General features: G+C 36.6%; 1 protein-coding gene across 1 annotated transcript in view; it reads left to right on the forward strand.

Moving 5' to 3' along the window:
- Positions 1 to 14,105, forward strand: part of LOC110376969 (hydrocephalus-inducing protein homolog) — a 30,494-nt gene that overhangs the window by 701 nt on the left and 15,688 nt on the right. Inside the window, exons 3-37 of the mRNA XM_064035220.1 lie at positions 78 to 276; positions 351 to 489; positions 579 to 703; positions 801 to 983; positions 1,069 to 1,277; positions 1,525 to 1,762; positions 1,864 to 2,068; positions 2,147 to 2,214; positions 2,539 to 2,756; positions 2,954 to 3,187; positions 3,457 to 3,578; positions 3,858 to 4,044; positions 4,166 to 4,315; positions 4,747 to 4,940; positions 5,018 to 5,283; positions 5,367 to 5,809; positions 5,889 to 6,074; positions 6,275 to 6,353; positions 7,740 to 8,527; positions 9,053 to 9,223; positions 9,324 to 9,506; positions 9,716 to 9,925; positions 9,995 to 10,134; positions 10,349 to 10,490; positions 10,579 to 10,796; positions 11,171 to 11,320; positions 11,421 to 11,486; positions 11,758 to 11,852; positions 11,984 to 12,124; positions 12,300 to 12,503; positions 12,585 to 12,772; positions 12,853 to 13,088; positions 13,174 to 13,335; positions 13,529 to 13,581; positions 13,893 to 13,970. Of these exons, the coding sequence (XP_063891290.1) occupies positions 78 to 276; positions 351 to 489; positions 579 to 703; positions 801 to 983; positions 1,069 to 1,277; positions 1,525 to 1,762; positions 1,864 to 2,068; positions 2,147 to 2,214; positions 2,539 to 2,756; positions 2,954 to 3,187; positions 3,457 to 3,578; positions 3,858 to 4,044; positions 4,166 to 4,315; positions 4,747 to 4,940; positions 5,018 to 5,283; positions 5,367 to 5,809; positions 5,889 to 6,074; positions 6,275 to 6,353; positions 7,740 to 8,527; positions 9,053 to 9,223; positions 9,324 to 9,506; positions 9,716 to 9,925; positions 9,995 to 10,134; positions 10,349 to 10,490; positions 10,579 to 10,796; positions 11,171 to 11,320; positions 11,421 to 11,486; positions 11,758 to 11,852; positions 11,984 to 12,124; positions 12,300 to 12,503; positions 12,585 to 12,772; positions 12,853 to 13,088; positions 13,174 to 13,335; positions 13,529 to 13,581; positions 13,893 to 13,970 (6,670 nt within the window). The remainder of the gene's footprint in view (positions 1 to 77; positions 277 to 350; positions 490 to 578; positions 704 to 800; positions 984 to 1,068; positions 1,278 to 1,524; positions 1,763 to 1,863; positions 2,069 to 2,146; positions 2,215 to 2,538; positions 2,757 to 2,953; positions 3,188 to 3,456; positions 3,579 to 3,857; positions 4,045 to 4,165; positions 4,316 to 4,746; positions 4,941 to 5,017; positions 5,284 to 5,366; positions 5,810 to 5,888; positions 6,075 to 6,274; positions 6,354 to 7,739; positions 8,528 to 9,052; positions 9,224 to 9,323; positions 9,507 to 9,715; positions 9,926 to 9,994; positions 10,135 to 10,348; positions 10,491 to 10,578; positions 10,797 to 11,170; positions 11,321 to 11,420; positions 11,487 to 11,757; positions 11,853 to 11,983; positions 12,125 to 12,299; positions 12,504 to 12,584; positions 12,773 to 12,852; positions 13,089 to 13,173; positions 13,336 to 13,528; positions 13,582 to 13,892; positions 13,971 to 14,105) is intronic.

The following is a 14,105-nucleotide window of genomic DNA, read 5'->3' on the forward strand; positions in this document are numbered from 1 at the left end:
AACATTCTTGTGGTTAAATCTTCTGTTGCAAATCAGCTTGATGCTTGTGCAGTTTCTAAAAGAATTTCTTTCAATAGGGTCCTACTTGCCTCAACATGGTATTTAAAGAGTCGTCGTACTTCTTCATCAAGCCGTACGGAGGGCAGTTGCTGTCCAGGTTGGCTCCTGGCATAAGCGTAACGTTTGCGATTACCTTCTTGCCTGTACAATACGAGGACTACACTCACAGAGTGACTTTTTATACAGATCATGATCAATATGTTTTGCCTCTAATTGGTGAGATTATGAAGCTTTAGTTAGACTAGTGTAAAATTATATAGGCTTACTAACATATTTTTTCCTCTTTCAAGCAATGGGTCCACGACCTATTTTCGATTTTCCTGATAGAGTAGTGATACCAAAGATTCCACTGAAAGTAGAAAATAAAGTTTTGCTGACGATCCACAACATTGGCATGGTGCCTGCTGGATTTACACTCACTTGTAAATGGTATGTCTCGAAAGTTATAAACATCTATAAAATGTCAACATTACGCTTTAAATGGTAAATACTTGAATACTTTAAAATTTTTTTCACAGTCCATTTTCAGTGCAGCCAAAATCAGCGTACTTGAGTAAAGATCAGAAGATCGATATCAACGTCGCATTTAAAACAATGCATTTAGGGGACACAAATGGAATGCTGAGTGCTATTTTTGAAACTGGTAAAGAAGTTACTTAAATAACATAGCATTAATTTCTATAGCTAGTAATAAATTATAATAAAACATTTATTTAAAATACACAATTATAAACTAACAGGGGAGAACTTCAGTATAATGCTATCGGGGAGCACTCACACCGTCAGCGTGGAATTCGAAAAGCAAGTGGTGCGGTTCTTTGACACCTACAACACAATGATGCGCCAACAGTCTTTCAAGATCATCAACAAATCTGATCATTTGCTCACTTACATGTTTATGAAGAACGACAACGTTTATTATGGTGATTATTTAACTAAATAAAAAAAACATATTATGTAGGAACCTTATTTGTATTTAAGTTAAACATTACAATCGATCTCTCACAGATTTCGAAGAGAAAGTAAAATTAGCAACAATATTTTACAACATGAAGGAAAGTGAGTCAGCAAAGTACATGAAGTTGGTACAATACGACGTGCTGAGCAGTGACGAGCACGAAAGAGTCTACACTAGGATATTTTATGACGAGATCCAATCACTTGTGGCTGACGAGACCTTACGTTATCAAAATACTCACTTCTCTATAGAACCAATCGTGAGTACTTAATAACTTCAATAAATTAATGTATAGAATCGTGCTAATGTTTAGCCCTTTGTATGTCGGAGCGCTGATATTGATAATCAATTGTTCTTCATATAATTAGCGGCATACAAGTTAAATAAACTATAAAGAAGCATTTAGGTACTGCTTATCAAAGTCCTTGTCTACTCATTCTGCAGTCTTTTCGTCACACCACCGTCTATTAAACTATAAATAATCCATCCAAAATTACTTCCTACAGAAAGGAAAGCTATGGCCCAACAAAGCAACAGAGCTTACAATAACGTTCTGCCCCAAAGAGATCGGGGAGTTTCACACCACAGCTTACATCGACATCGATGGTTACGTCAACCGGGTACCCTTGGATCTGGTGGGCATCTCCCTGCCTCCCTCTATCAACCTGAACATTGAGACGCTCGATATGGACTGCGTGTATATCAACAAGCCTTATAATTACGAGATCGTTGCCATTAACAAAGGTATTTTAATTTGAAAAACTCCTTCATTTTAATTCGTCCTTTATATATAAAATGTATGAACATTCACCAATTTGGGTGCTAATGATGAAGACTTTTTTTAGGACACATAAACGGAGTAATAGTATACAAAGATATTCCTACACTATTTGGCAGCATAATATCTTGTACTCCGGAGCTACACTGCTTGAAACCCGGGGATAAAGAAATATTTGTAATTTCTTTTTGCAATTCCAATCAGGGACCCTTTTTTGAAGAAGTTAATTTTAGCATTCGAGATACAGATGTGGTCTTAAAGCTCTATTTGAAGTAAGTTATCAAATTAATTAAATATTTTTTAAATTCTTGTATCATTTTTACCAATAATTAAAATTCTTGTAATTTCAGAGGCGAAGTAATATATCCATCACTTACTTTCAGTATTCCGTGTTTAGATTTTGGTATGGTTAGTGTAGGTAAGTTATATGATTAATTTGGTTACTTTATAATATCCTTATAGATATAACCTGATGCAAGCTCTATATAACCTGATAGATACAAGCGAGGCAAGCATATAATAAAACGTATTTAATCCTGTTACTATACACAATTTGTCCTCGTATTAGGGTCTACAAGTTACTACGAACGTAGCGTAGCACTTTCGTAGGCGTGCTACGGCCGTAGTAAGGTCTACAATAATATAATTTATCCGTAGCGTGCTACGTATCTGCGCGTAGGCCACTACGATAGTCCTTTTTAATGTTTAGTTTTTACAAAATATATGAGATTTTACACGCCAGGTGTACCCAAAACACTGGAATTGGACGTTATAAATGAGTCAGTGGTGCATGTCTGCGGATCTCTAAAGATATCGTCGGATGGTCCAGAAATAAGTAGCATTACGCTAATCGACTATGCAGTCAGTGACCCCAAGCCTGAAATTCCGCAATGGCCGAGGGAGTTCAACATAGAGCCTTGTAAAGTAGACATATACCCCGAGACAAGGATATCTATAAGGGTAATTCAACCTCTGATTTATCAACTTAGTTTTATTTATTGTTAAAATTTAGTAAGCTTATCGCTGTATTCTACTGCTGCTGTTAATATAGAGAGATTTGCAATTAAATAAAGTAGTCATCCCCGGAAGACAAAAATGTATCATGTTCAGTTCCACTTTCATACAGTTTTTTATGTAGTACTTTACCGTTAAAATAGGTTACTTTGACGGCAAACTTAGTGAGAGCGAATCAGACATCACTTGAGTTGGAACTGGAAAAGTCTGACAGTCCACCGATAGTTCTCCCCGTCATGTTCAACGCTATGGTCCCCGAGCTCACGCACGCGCCTGAAATCAAACTGAGAGCCTGTTTCGTGGACTTTGCTTATCATAATGAGATTATGATAACGTCGAATAATATTAGAGGATATTTTACTCTGGAAGATACTCAGGTAAGAAAGTTATACATTTGAAAATGTTTGACTTTCCGTATAGTACGGAATTCTATCAAATGACTTTGCCACAATGAAATTGGCTACGAAAGTCCAAAATATGTGAATACAATATTGCGAAACGATGCTTTAAAAGACTGACTTCAGTGTAGCAAAGTTATATGATGTGACCTTTTAATTTTTAATATTCCATCTACTAAGGACAAGATCATCATGAGATGGTAGACCATCGACTTTGGTTTTTGGAATTGACATAGTACTGATTTCAGGACCAAACGACATTACAAGTGAATGTCGGGATAAAGGAAGGCTTTATAGAGCCGAACAGTACGATTTGCCTACCAGTCAGTATAAAAACTAGTGTTCTTGGGATCCAAGAAAATGGTGTGAGGTAATTCAATGTTACACAAGTTTTTTGTGATTTCATGTGATACGAGTTTCAAATCTATAATATAAAAATGAATCGCTAAATGTGTTGGTAAGCGCATAACTCAACAACACCGGGACCAATTTGGCTAATTCTTTTTTTGTTGTGTTTGTTATTGTCAGGAGAAGGTTCTTATGAAAAAAAATTGGGTAAAGTAGAGAAGTCAGTTGACGGGAGCGAAGCTGCGGGCAAAAGCTAGTTATGAATAAAGTTCCTAGGTAACTAATATTATTTTTACAACAGAATGCGTTTATTTGGTCAGTCGAAGCCTCTGGAGATCTGCCACATCACGGGGTGCGGAGTCCGCCCTATCGTCACGTGCACGCCCATGGCATTACATTGGGGACAAGTTAAATTACTGACCAAATCGCAAAAAATTCTGACGCTCTGCAATGATTCTCCAGTTAATGTGAATTTTACTGCGACCTTGGTAAGGCCTTTATTAATAATGTTTTTGAGTTTTCTTCTAGCACTTTTCACATATCTGTACATAAACTGATTTTAAAGTACTTACATTTTTAAAAATTAAAGTAATGCATTTCGATTTTCAGTTGAACAAAGACGGTAGGTGGCAAATAGCTCCAGCCGAAGGCTCTGTGGAGCCTGAATCAGAAACAGATTTGACGTTAACTTTGTATTTATTTGACGCTGATTCCTATACCAATAAAGCAGTAATACATTTAGACAAAGTTAAAGACATTGTGAGTATTATTATAATTGCATTTTTGTGCTTTCTTACAACTGATATTGAAACTGTGGCTCTTTGTCCTGTTTATACCCGGAAATTTTCCTATTACCACAATGAACACTTAAGTGATCATTGCAATGCATTTACACTACAGTTAGTGATACAATGAAACGAACTCGTATTTATATCTTCTGTTCGATCTAGAAAGAAACAAAAGAACAGAACAATAGTCACAGTCATGGTAGTAAAATTAGATGATGAGTAAACTAGATACTCTGTAGTTCTATGCATGTGCCGCTGAATACAGACACTACTTCATAAATACACGTCTGCGAATTGGTTGATACTATAGATTATATAAGCCTGTCAACCCACTTACTGGAACACACACGAAAACACACTACATTAGTATTCTAAGAATAAACATTTATTTTAAAATTACAGTTAGTGCCGTTATCTGCAACTGGTATCGGGACGAGCATAGTAGTCAGTGAATTACGGGACCAAATTGTTTTAGGACGACATTTCACAAAAATCCCGCTTGATGGTAAAGTTATTATAGAAAACTGTGGAACACGTTTGCATGCACTCGAGTGGAGCGAACATTATAAAGCTCCTAAAACTAAACAACCAGCAGCGTAAGTGTTGCTTAAAGACAATCTAATAAATAAACACATACATGTATGTATAGTAAAGGACCTTAATCAATTTTCAGAGGTTTCTTCAATTTGGATCCTCGGTCATTTAAAATTTCTGCAGGGGAAAAATTTGAATTGACAGTAACAGGGATTTCTTATAAAGTAACGACCGTCAAAGAAATGTGGTATTTGGTCGGCAGTGTCGAAGGGATAAATAAAAAAGAGTTGTTAATGGAGTGCCAGGTTGTAGCAGAGTTTGTGGATCCTAAAATAGAAGTGTCTTCTACAGTTGTAGATTTTCAATACGACTACGGACCTTACAGCGAATTTTATAAGTTGACAGGTTTGAATAGTCTGATTGAATTTACTTTTAAAGCAAATGTGCAATGCAGTAGTTACTGTGCAAATGATTTGTTTTCATTTCAGATATTATCACAATAAAGAATGTCTCCAAGCTGCCTCTGGATATAGACATTAGTGTTAAGCCACCATTCGCAATTATTCAGAAGCAAAGCACATACAAAATACCACCCGACGAAGAAAATATGTGTTGTTGCATTCGATACAGGAAATCTGATTTAAATCTTCAAAATATATTGAACAAAATCGGTCCTCATCAATCACGTACATTTATTGACTATCTTACGTCGAAACCCGTGCAGCCATTGCGAAAAGGGCCTCTGCAATTTTTTCAAGACATCCATAAAATTAAAATGGCATTCAATCTCACTCATACGGTGGAGGAGCGATTAGAAGACCAAGATGTAATGAAATTGCAGATTCTCTTCGATACCACCAAACACCTGAATCTCAAGTCTAGAGTGTACTGCGATGTTATGAGGATTAAGTTTAAGGGACACAAAAACAAAGTAATAATGTTCAGTAGTATAATATTACAGCTACTGGTACTTTAGAATTGTCTAATGATGTATTTATTTTTCTTTTTAGGATGCTATAAAACTAGTCGGAAAAATAAACTTCCCAAATATATTTGTTTTATCTCCCCGAGTAGATTTTCAGTGCATTTTAAATGGAAGTATACAAAGCAAACAAATAAAAATTCAAAATGCGACACCACTTATGGTTTGTTACAGATTTCATTGGAAAAAATGTTTGATTACAAATATTCCTGTGGTATGTACACACTAAATAAATCTCGCGACAAGCTTTCAAAACATATAAATTGTGTCAAATATGTTGAATTTGAAATGTCGTTATAAGTTGACAGTATAGTTATAGTAAAAGTTTTTTTTTTTATTTTTTGCGCATTTAAAGATCGTAGTTCATTTTAAAGATTTTTTTAACCTTAATTTATTATCTCAATTTTTTTTCAGACACTTCCTAGTATTACCGGGGATTACACGTGTAACCGGATCGGCCAACCGATGCCTACCGACGTCACAGCGACAACTGGTGGGTACTATATCGCTATCTATACTAATATTATAAAGCTGAAGAGTTTGTTTAACTACTGGTCCGATTTGAAAAGTTATTTCAGTGTTAGATATCCCATTTATCTTATATCATCACGCTAAGACTGATAGGAGCAGAGCAGTAATTAATAATGTTTCAAAATCAGGGGATTTTTTGTTCTATTGAGAGCTTCTGCTGCGTGCGCTGCGTAAACGGTTAAAGTTGATATGTGACAGAATTGTTTCCCTTTAAAAGTTCTTAGAAAAATGTCTGTGACAGCATATGTCTATCTCTTAGGGTTAGCTCACTATAACCTTTTTTATGCTTAGGTATCTTTGTTCTCAAAAAATGCATTATTTGGGATACATACGTCACAAGTATTTAATTTATAACAAAATTGTCTTGCATATCGTTCGATTTAAATGTATATCTTAGGAGAAAGCTGTTTTAAAATAACAACACAGCAAAATAATGATCGAGTACTGCGCGCACGATGTGCACAGTCTAACGCGGTGTCCTGCGTGAGCGACGAACGCGACGCGACGCGACGCTGCGAACGCGACGAACGCGATCAACTCAACGGCATGCCTGACATGTGGCCTATGTGAGTGTCTGCGGCGAGACGCGACGTAACGCGCACTTGATTTGAGGGCGACCAGATGCGACACCACAAACTATTCAGAAGCGTTGTGGGACAAAAAACATAAACATTATAGAAATCGTTTATTAGTACAAAGAACTGAAAGAATGTTGCTGTGTGTACTTTAAATATGAACTTTCAAGCAAAATTGTACTGTACTTCTCCATGATTTGAGAAGTAATGACCAAAATCACGTAGGTAGGACATTTGTCGCGTGTAGCATCGCGTCGCATTACGTCGCGTCGTGTTGCGTCGCATCGCGTCGCGTTCGTCGCTCACGCAGGACACCCCGTAAGACTACTGAACCGATTTTGAAAGTTCTCTCACTGTTCGGAAGCTACACTATCCCCGTGTAAAACCGGATAAAACAGGTAAAAGCGAAATACTACGCACTGATTAATTACGAAATCTCAGAAACTATAAACTCCTACAAACTTGAAGGGAGGTAGGTTCTTGCAGACATGCATTAAGGTGGGATTTTACCAATATCTATTCCTTATGGGGGTTCAATGAGTATTCATAGTTCGTATAAAAGTCCTGTTTTAGAAGAAAGGGTCTTAAAATTTGTACCTAGTTAGCCCGCTTACGATAAAAAAAATTGTACGCGGATAAAGTCGCGGGCGACCGCTAGTCTAAAAATATTCATGTCATCATTAATAATGATAATATTGTCTACAATCATTATTTGAAATGTAATAAAAAAGATACACGTATAGTTTTTTTAATTCATTATATTTTAATTTTAGGAAGTTGTTTGCAGGATTCGCAAAGTCCACTCGGGTCACAAGATAACAAAGAAAGCGGCAATAAAGAGTCAGTGCTGAATGATATCGCAATGACTGCCACTGATGTAGATTTGAACGTAGATAGTAACAATTTGAGAGATCGTCTGATAAGAAAGATAGCCCCCATGATAGACGGTGACTATGACACTGAATTTGAATGGATATACAAGTTTGCCAGACTCACCAAGTCTAATAACAAAATTAATATAAATGACGTACTGCAACTGGTGTCGCACCGAGGAATGCTCAAGCCCGGGGAAACTCAGTACGTGCACGTGATATTCAGACCCAAGTTTAACATCAACGTCCGCGCGCTGCTCGAGTGCGAAGTGTTGGGCGGGCCTCCGGAGACGATCATAATTACCGGACAGAGCTCTGATTTAATGTATGAAATAAATACTGAAACGATTAATTTCAAAATAAGGTCTTTTCATGAAAATGCTATTGAGCAGTTAAAAATATCTAATATAGCGCAACTCAATTTTGAATATAAAACATATCTAAATGAACCTAAGTTTGACAATGAATTAGAAGCCACAATTCTTGAACTACAACCTTCCGAGAAATCATTAGAACCAGAGGAACAAGCGGAAATGAAAATTGTTATGAGGCCTGGTGTTGTGGGTTATTTTCGTAGAGTTTTCTTATTAGAAATTGGTCATCTACCCCATATTCCTATTGAAGTATTCGGTTGGGGTGTTATACCTCAAATATATTTGACGTTACATAAGCCGCATACCATAGAAGAAGTAAGTATCTGTCTCATTTTATAAGTACCTTTAGAGAGAAAATAAGGCTCATGTCACGCCAAAGTTATATAGAGGTCGCAGCACACTTAAATTTTCAATCGGAATAGGGTCGCGTAACCGTAATAATGCCTTACGCCTTGCCGACTAACGGTCTACTTCAGGTTTTGCGTATTGCACATTGCGTATCACCGGATGCAACACTTTTAATGAAGACTACTTGCGATTGTACTGTATGAAATATAAAGAATTAATAAGACAACATGATGTTACTGTTCTCGTCACATCATATCATAAACAATTTTGCATTGTAGGTATTGCCGACTATTATTAAAACAGCGATCGTTACATTTGGCTATGATCGTATCGGTTGTATGCCAAAAGCACGCCCAAATCATAAACGTGTAATAATCTACTCAATACTTTGGATTGTTTCATTCCTCTTTGAGCTTTCACACGCTAGAGTTTTTATTTAATTGGGACGCAAATCTGAGTATAATCTTTACTGGTTCCTCTATTTGTTTTCAGCGGAATCCAGAAATCGGATATAGGGCCATTCCAAGTTTGACGCAGCAATATTTGGCAGCACTCAGTGACATTTTCAGTAAAGGCAAAGAGGAACACTTGAACTCACCTTTGACTGAAAAATGTTTTGAAGATCCTGATTTTCATGGAGACTGGCATATTTGTTCGTCTTGGGTACATACCTTTTAAAGAATACTTAGTTTTTTAAGGTCGATTCCATATGGTCATTAGTTATTATTATCTGAGTATGTTTGATTTTATGATTTTGATTCAGGATGGCTATCCTTCCATAATGGACATTGACTTGGCTATAGAAAGACTATTGGTGATAGAACATATAAGGCAACGTCCGGAAATATTGGCCGCTTACTTTACGAGTTCGAAAATGGGACCTATTTCGGGGTTTTGCACTGCGCCCTACGTCATCGATTACGGCGTGGTCATTACTGGAAGCACTGTAAGTAGAGAGACGCCATGAGACGGTCTAAGGAGGAGGTCAACATGCGTTGAATTAGTGGTTACTGCTATTAGGTCCTTATTACACTCTATCGCATATCGCTCTCCTCTTTATGGGTACTGCTGCCTAACATGTTACAGGAAAACAAGCGTCTTGTTGTGAACGTGACGTAGCGTGATGAGTTAATTTATATAAATATACATGAACAGGTGCAGTGTACAGCTGAGGTGATCAATTACGGACCGATTGCGACGAAGATGCATTTCGCAAAAGGAACTAGTGTACCGCAATGGTTGTCTATGAAACTATGTGGAAAGCTGGCTCCTGGGGAGACTGGAAAATTAGAAGTTACGTTTACGCCCACATCAGCTGATTTCACTGAACTGGAGCAAAATGTGGAAACAGCTTTTAACCTTGAGGTTAATTTTTTTTATTAAACTTTGTAGTATTTATTTTTATTACGTATCTTATTATGTTGTTATATTTAGGTGCCATACGGAGTAACAATTCCAATACAAATCAAAGCGCTTTGCGCAGTACCGTACTTGGTATCAAATTCGACGTGCATTGATTTTGGATCGGTGCGATGTGGCGATAAAATTATTAGTTCGATTCCATTAAAAAATGTGTGAGTACATATTAAAATCTTGTGCATATTTTTGTAATGAGAACAATAGTTTGCACTTTAGAAATTATTACACAATAATTCGCAAACAATAAGTAATCCAACCTCAAAAGAGTTCTTGTCACTCATAGAAGTAAATCATATATTTACTTGAAACTTGGACCAACCTAGGTAACTTTGTTAATGGTGCACACAGTACATCAAAATAATGATACAGGGGTAGGCCTACATGCATTTGGTATGTCACTTTGAGGCTGAAGGCACCGGGAGTTATTCCCATGGTGGTGCTCGACAGTTCAGGGAAATACGAGCCTGGTGAAGGCGGCTGGCTCAGCGTTGCTTTCAAACCCACTATGGAGGTGCGTTATACTTCATTTTGTTAATATCATTGTATAGATATTTAACATTGGCGCATACAACCTCAAACAAATATTTTTCGCGTGACAGATGATGTATGAAGGCATGCTGATATTCAGATTTCACATGAACCCCAATAAAATGACGATCCCAGTGACTGGGCAAGGCATAGTGCCCCACGTGCACGTCATAGGGCCGAACGTGAACTTCCCACCGACATTGCCGTGGGCTGAAAAAACTGACATTTACTTCGGTCTTACGAATCCTTGTCCGTTTCCCATAGAGCTGATAATAGCTCATACTGATGAGTAAGTTGATATTTATTAAATTTGTCTATATTTAGAACTTCCAGATTTGTTGATTAAACAAGATTGCATAGCATGACTTAAAAATACCGTACAAAATTAGGTATCTACTTATAATGATTTAGTTTATGCCTTACGGCCAGTTTCTTCATCAAAAGTTAAAGTAATGTCTAAAGTAGAAGTAACGGTCAAATTCGTTTTTTCAACGCTAGAGTGACAGCAAAATTCATAGAAAAATTTAATTTAACCGTTACTTTTACTTTAGACATTACTTTGACTTTTACTTTGACTTTAACTTTTGATGAAGAAACTGGCTGTTAGTCTTACTATAGTTAGATAATTAAATCAAGTACCTCATTATAGCACTTTCCTTCTAGCAAGTGGAAAGAAGAAGATGAAATATTCCAACTTCTCTATAAATACTACAATAAGCCAGAAGAAATGTTGGTTCCAGCGGTTAAGCCGGGAGTAGGGCTGCCACGAGAAATTGTCAACTTTTACCGTAACTTCATCGATCAAGTCAAAAAGTATGTTTCTGTAACAACAACGCTTACGTATTTATATTAATTTCTAGATGTATTTTATTTTTAAAGTGAGTCCTAATTTTTTTATTATTTATTTTTTCAGGACAAAAGAGGATGAACTAGCGTTGAGCAATAAAGTGATTACGACTAAAGCTTCCACTTCGGCAAAGTATGCGTTTAGTCACAAAATAATAAATATTGATTGCTATAATATTCACAACTCGGATTTCAGAGCAAAATGATAGCAATTGCTAAAAAATATTTTTTTGATCGTGTTACTTTATTATTTTATTCCTAAACATGAATAAATTATATAGTTTATCGATCTTGTTACTTTGGGGTGTAAACGGACTAGCCGATGTTATTAATATAACTTTTCTGTAAATGCTTACAAAATATTTTGTGGGTTTTATTCGGTTTGATTTAAGCAATTGTTTTAGGAAAAGTAAAAGCCCAAAGTCAAGTCAAAAATCTCAGATTCAGCCGAAAGAAACACCGCCTATAAAGGTCCGAACTGAGGCTGAAATTATTGCTGGTATGTTACCTGTTGCCATAGCCAAGCTTTGTATTAGAATATTAATTAATTATCTACAGCTTATGAGACATACCGTAAACCCTGTTAATTACCTAAATTTTGTTGATTATTATATAACTCATCTCTTTCAGACGAAATCAGAGATATGAAAGAGAGGCGCGTTGATCCGTTGCAGGCATGCTTACATGTTTTCGATACCAACACATCTGATACGCCTAGCGAAAAACAATCAAAAGGCATTCTCATATTTTTTCATGGGTCCCCGTGTGAAGGTAACAAAACATGATAATGTTGTAAATGGTTGCACTAACATGTAGGTTTATTATATATTCCTGATTTAATGGAACATGAGTCCTGTAGCCACTGGATATTAGGTTCGCCTCTTCTATGACTGTTCTAGCCTAATTGTGTTAAGTCTAAGCTGCATAAAAACAATGTTCATTTTAGAAATGCAATGTCAAGAAATGGCGTATACAGTGGGCAAACATCTCGATATACCTACAATAAATGTGGATCTGTGTATAGTTCAAGCATTATGTGAAACTGACACTCCGGCTAAAGATATACTTGTGACTGCTATTCAGGAAAATTACGAGATCATGAAAAGGAACATGAGAAACGACTCGACTCCTAATGACGAACACGATGAAGGTGGAACGACTACTAAAGTTTGAAGCATTTTATACAGTTCCAGAAATTGACTAATTAATTATTAATTGGTATTTGTCACAGATGATTTCGACGAGTTACAAGATGAGTTCGAAATTCTTTTAAAGAAAATTCAATGTCTGGCCAACACGAAAAACGTGGCCACTCCTCGTTCGAGAGCCAGCGATAAGAAGAAAAAGCGCTCGCCCACTTCATCAGTCGCTTCTCATACTGTTTTGGGAGCTATGGGATCAACAACTTTGTTTCAGATGGTCTTAATATGTTTTAGTTATCGCAAATTTTTCAGGACTCGATCATATCATGGATGTTTTATATTTTCGTTCTTTATCAGGACTTGGTGGAAGAGCTTCTTTCTGAGTTATTCCTTCAGCCGAAGTTCCACCGTGGTTTCGTGGTAGACTCGCTAACAAGCATGGTGATGAAGAATCCACAGTTAGTGCTGACCACGCTGATAAGGTGCAAACGTAGCATTAAGAACTTGCACCTCGTACTGTGTCATTCAGACTTCGCTAAATGGTCACAAGCACATGACGAAGCCCAACGTGAAGCTGATATCTTGTTTGACGAGTTAGTAGATTCTTTCAATTATAATATTCATTTAATTGTTAGATACACTTATATTACAGAGTTTTAATGTATGTTATACTTACAGGACGCGTTCAAAAGTCTATGATGAGACTGAAATACAAAGTATTGTAGAATCGTTTGACAAGATGGACGCCCAAGAGTATGATATGTCATCACCAGAGTTAAAGGCCTTGTACATTACTTACGGATTAGACAGTAGAAGAAAAAAATATTTAGAAAAAGCGGGGTAAGTATATCAAACATGGAAGATGCGTCAATTTGACTTGTTAGTTAAATATACCTCTAGGTAGTTAAATGGTGCATTCAACTTAAATACAGTCTTAACTGTGACTACATAAACTAAAATGTACAAATTGTTTTTGAACGATATCTAGTCTTTCACGGTCAAGAGAACAAACAAATTTAATAAAATTCTTTAGCTTGGATTTCAGGCCATCAACGGAAAATAGTAAGAAAGAAAAATCTGGTAGAGGTAAGTACGGTGCTATGTTGCATTCGAAATTTAAAAGCATGATTGTAAATTATTACATCATCTACCTGTCTTCTCACTCAATACTTTTAAATCTTTAGTTATCACATTCCGTGTATTAGCAGTTCATATTTAGTGATGCAAGCTGACCAAGTGACTATAGCACCGCTTCACATGCGTCTCCATTATACCTCTAGATTTATGATTCCCGAACTTCTGCCTACTTTGTGCAGCGCTCACCCAGATGAATTTGGTCTTTATATAAAACAAGAGCTTTGCAATACAAAATATATAACAATTATTCTTCTATTTAGGCGAAACACGAAGTTCACATTCGTTAGCAGCAGATCCAGCTGAGTCTAAGAAAAAAATGAAGAAAGATGATCCCAAAGGTACAGACATTGCATGCACAATAATTATACTGTACTAGCTTCTGCCCGCGGTTTCACCCGCGTCCCGGATGGTAACAAAACTGTCATATGTCCTTCTCCTGGCTCTAAACTACCTCCCTGCCAATTTTCAGCTCA

The sequence above is a fragment of the Helicoverpa armigera genome, chromosome 6 (assembly GCF_030705265.1).
Source record: "Helicoverpa armigera isolate CAAS_96S chromosome 6, ASM3070526v1, whole genome shotgun sequence".
NCBI lineage: Eukaryota > Metazoa > Arthropoda > Insecta > Lepidoptera > Noctuidae > Helicoverpa > Helicoverpa armigera.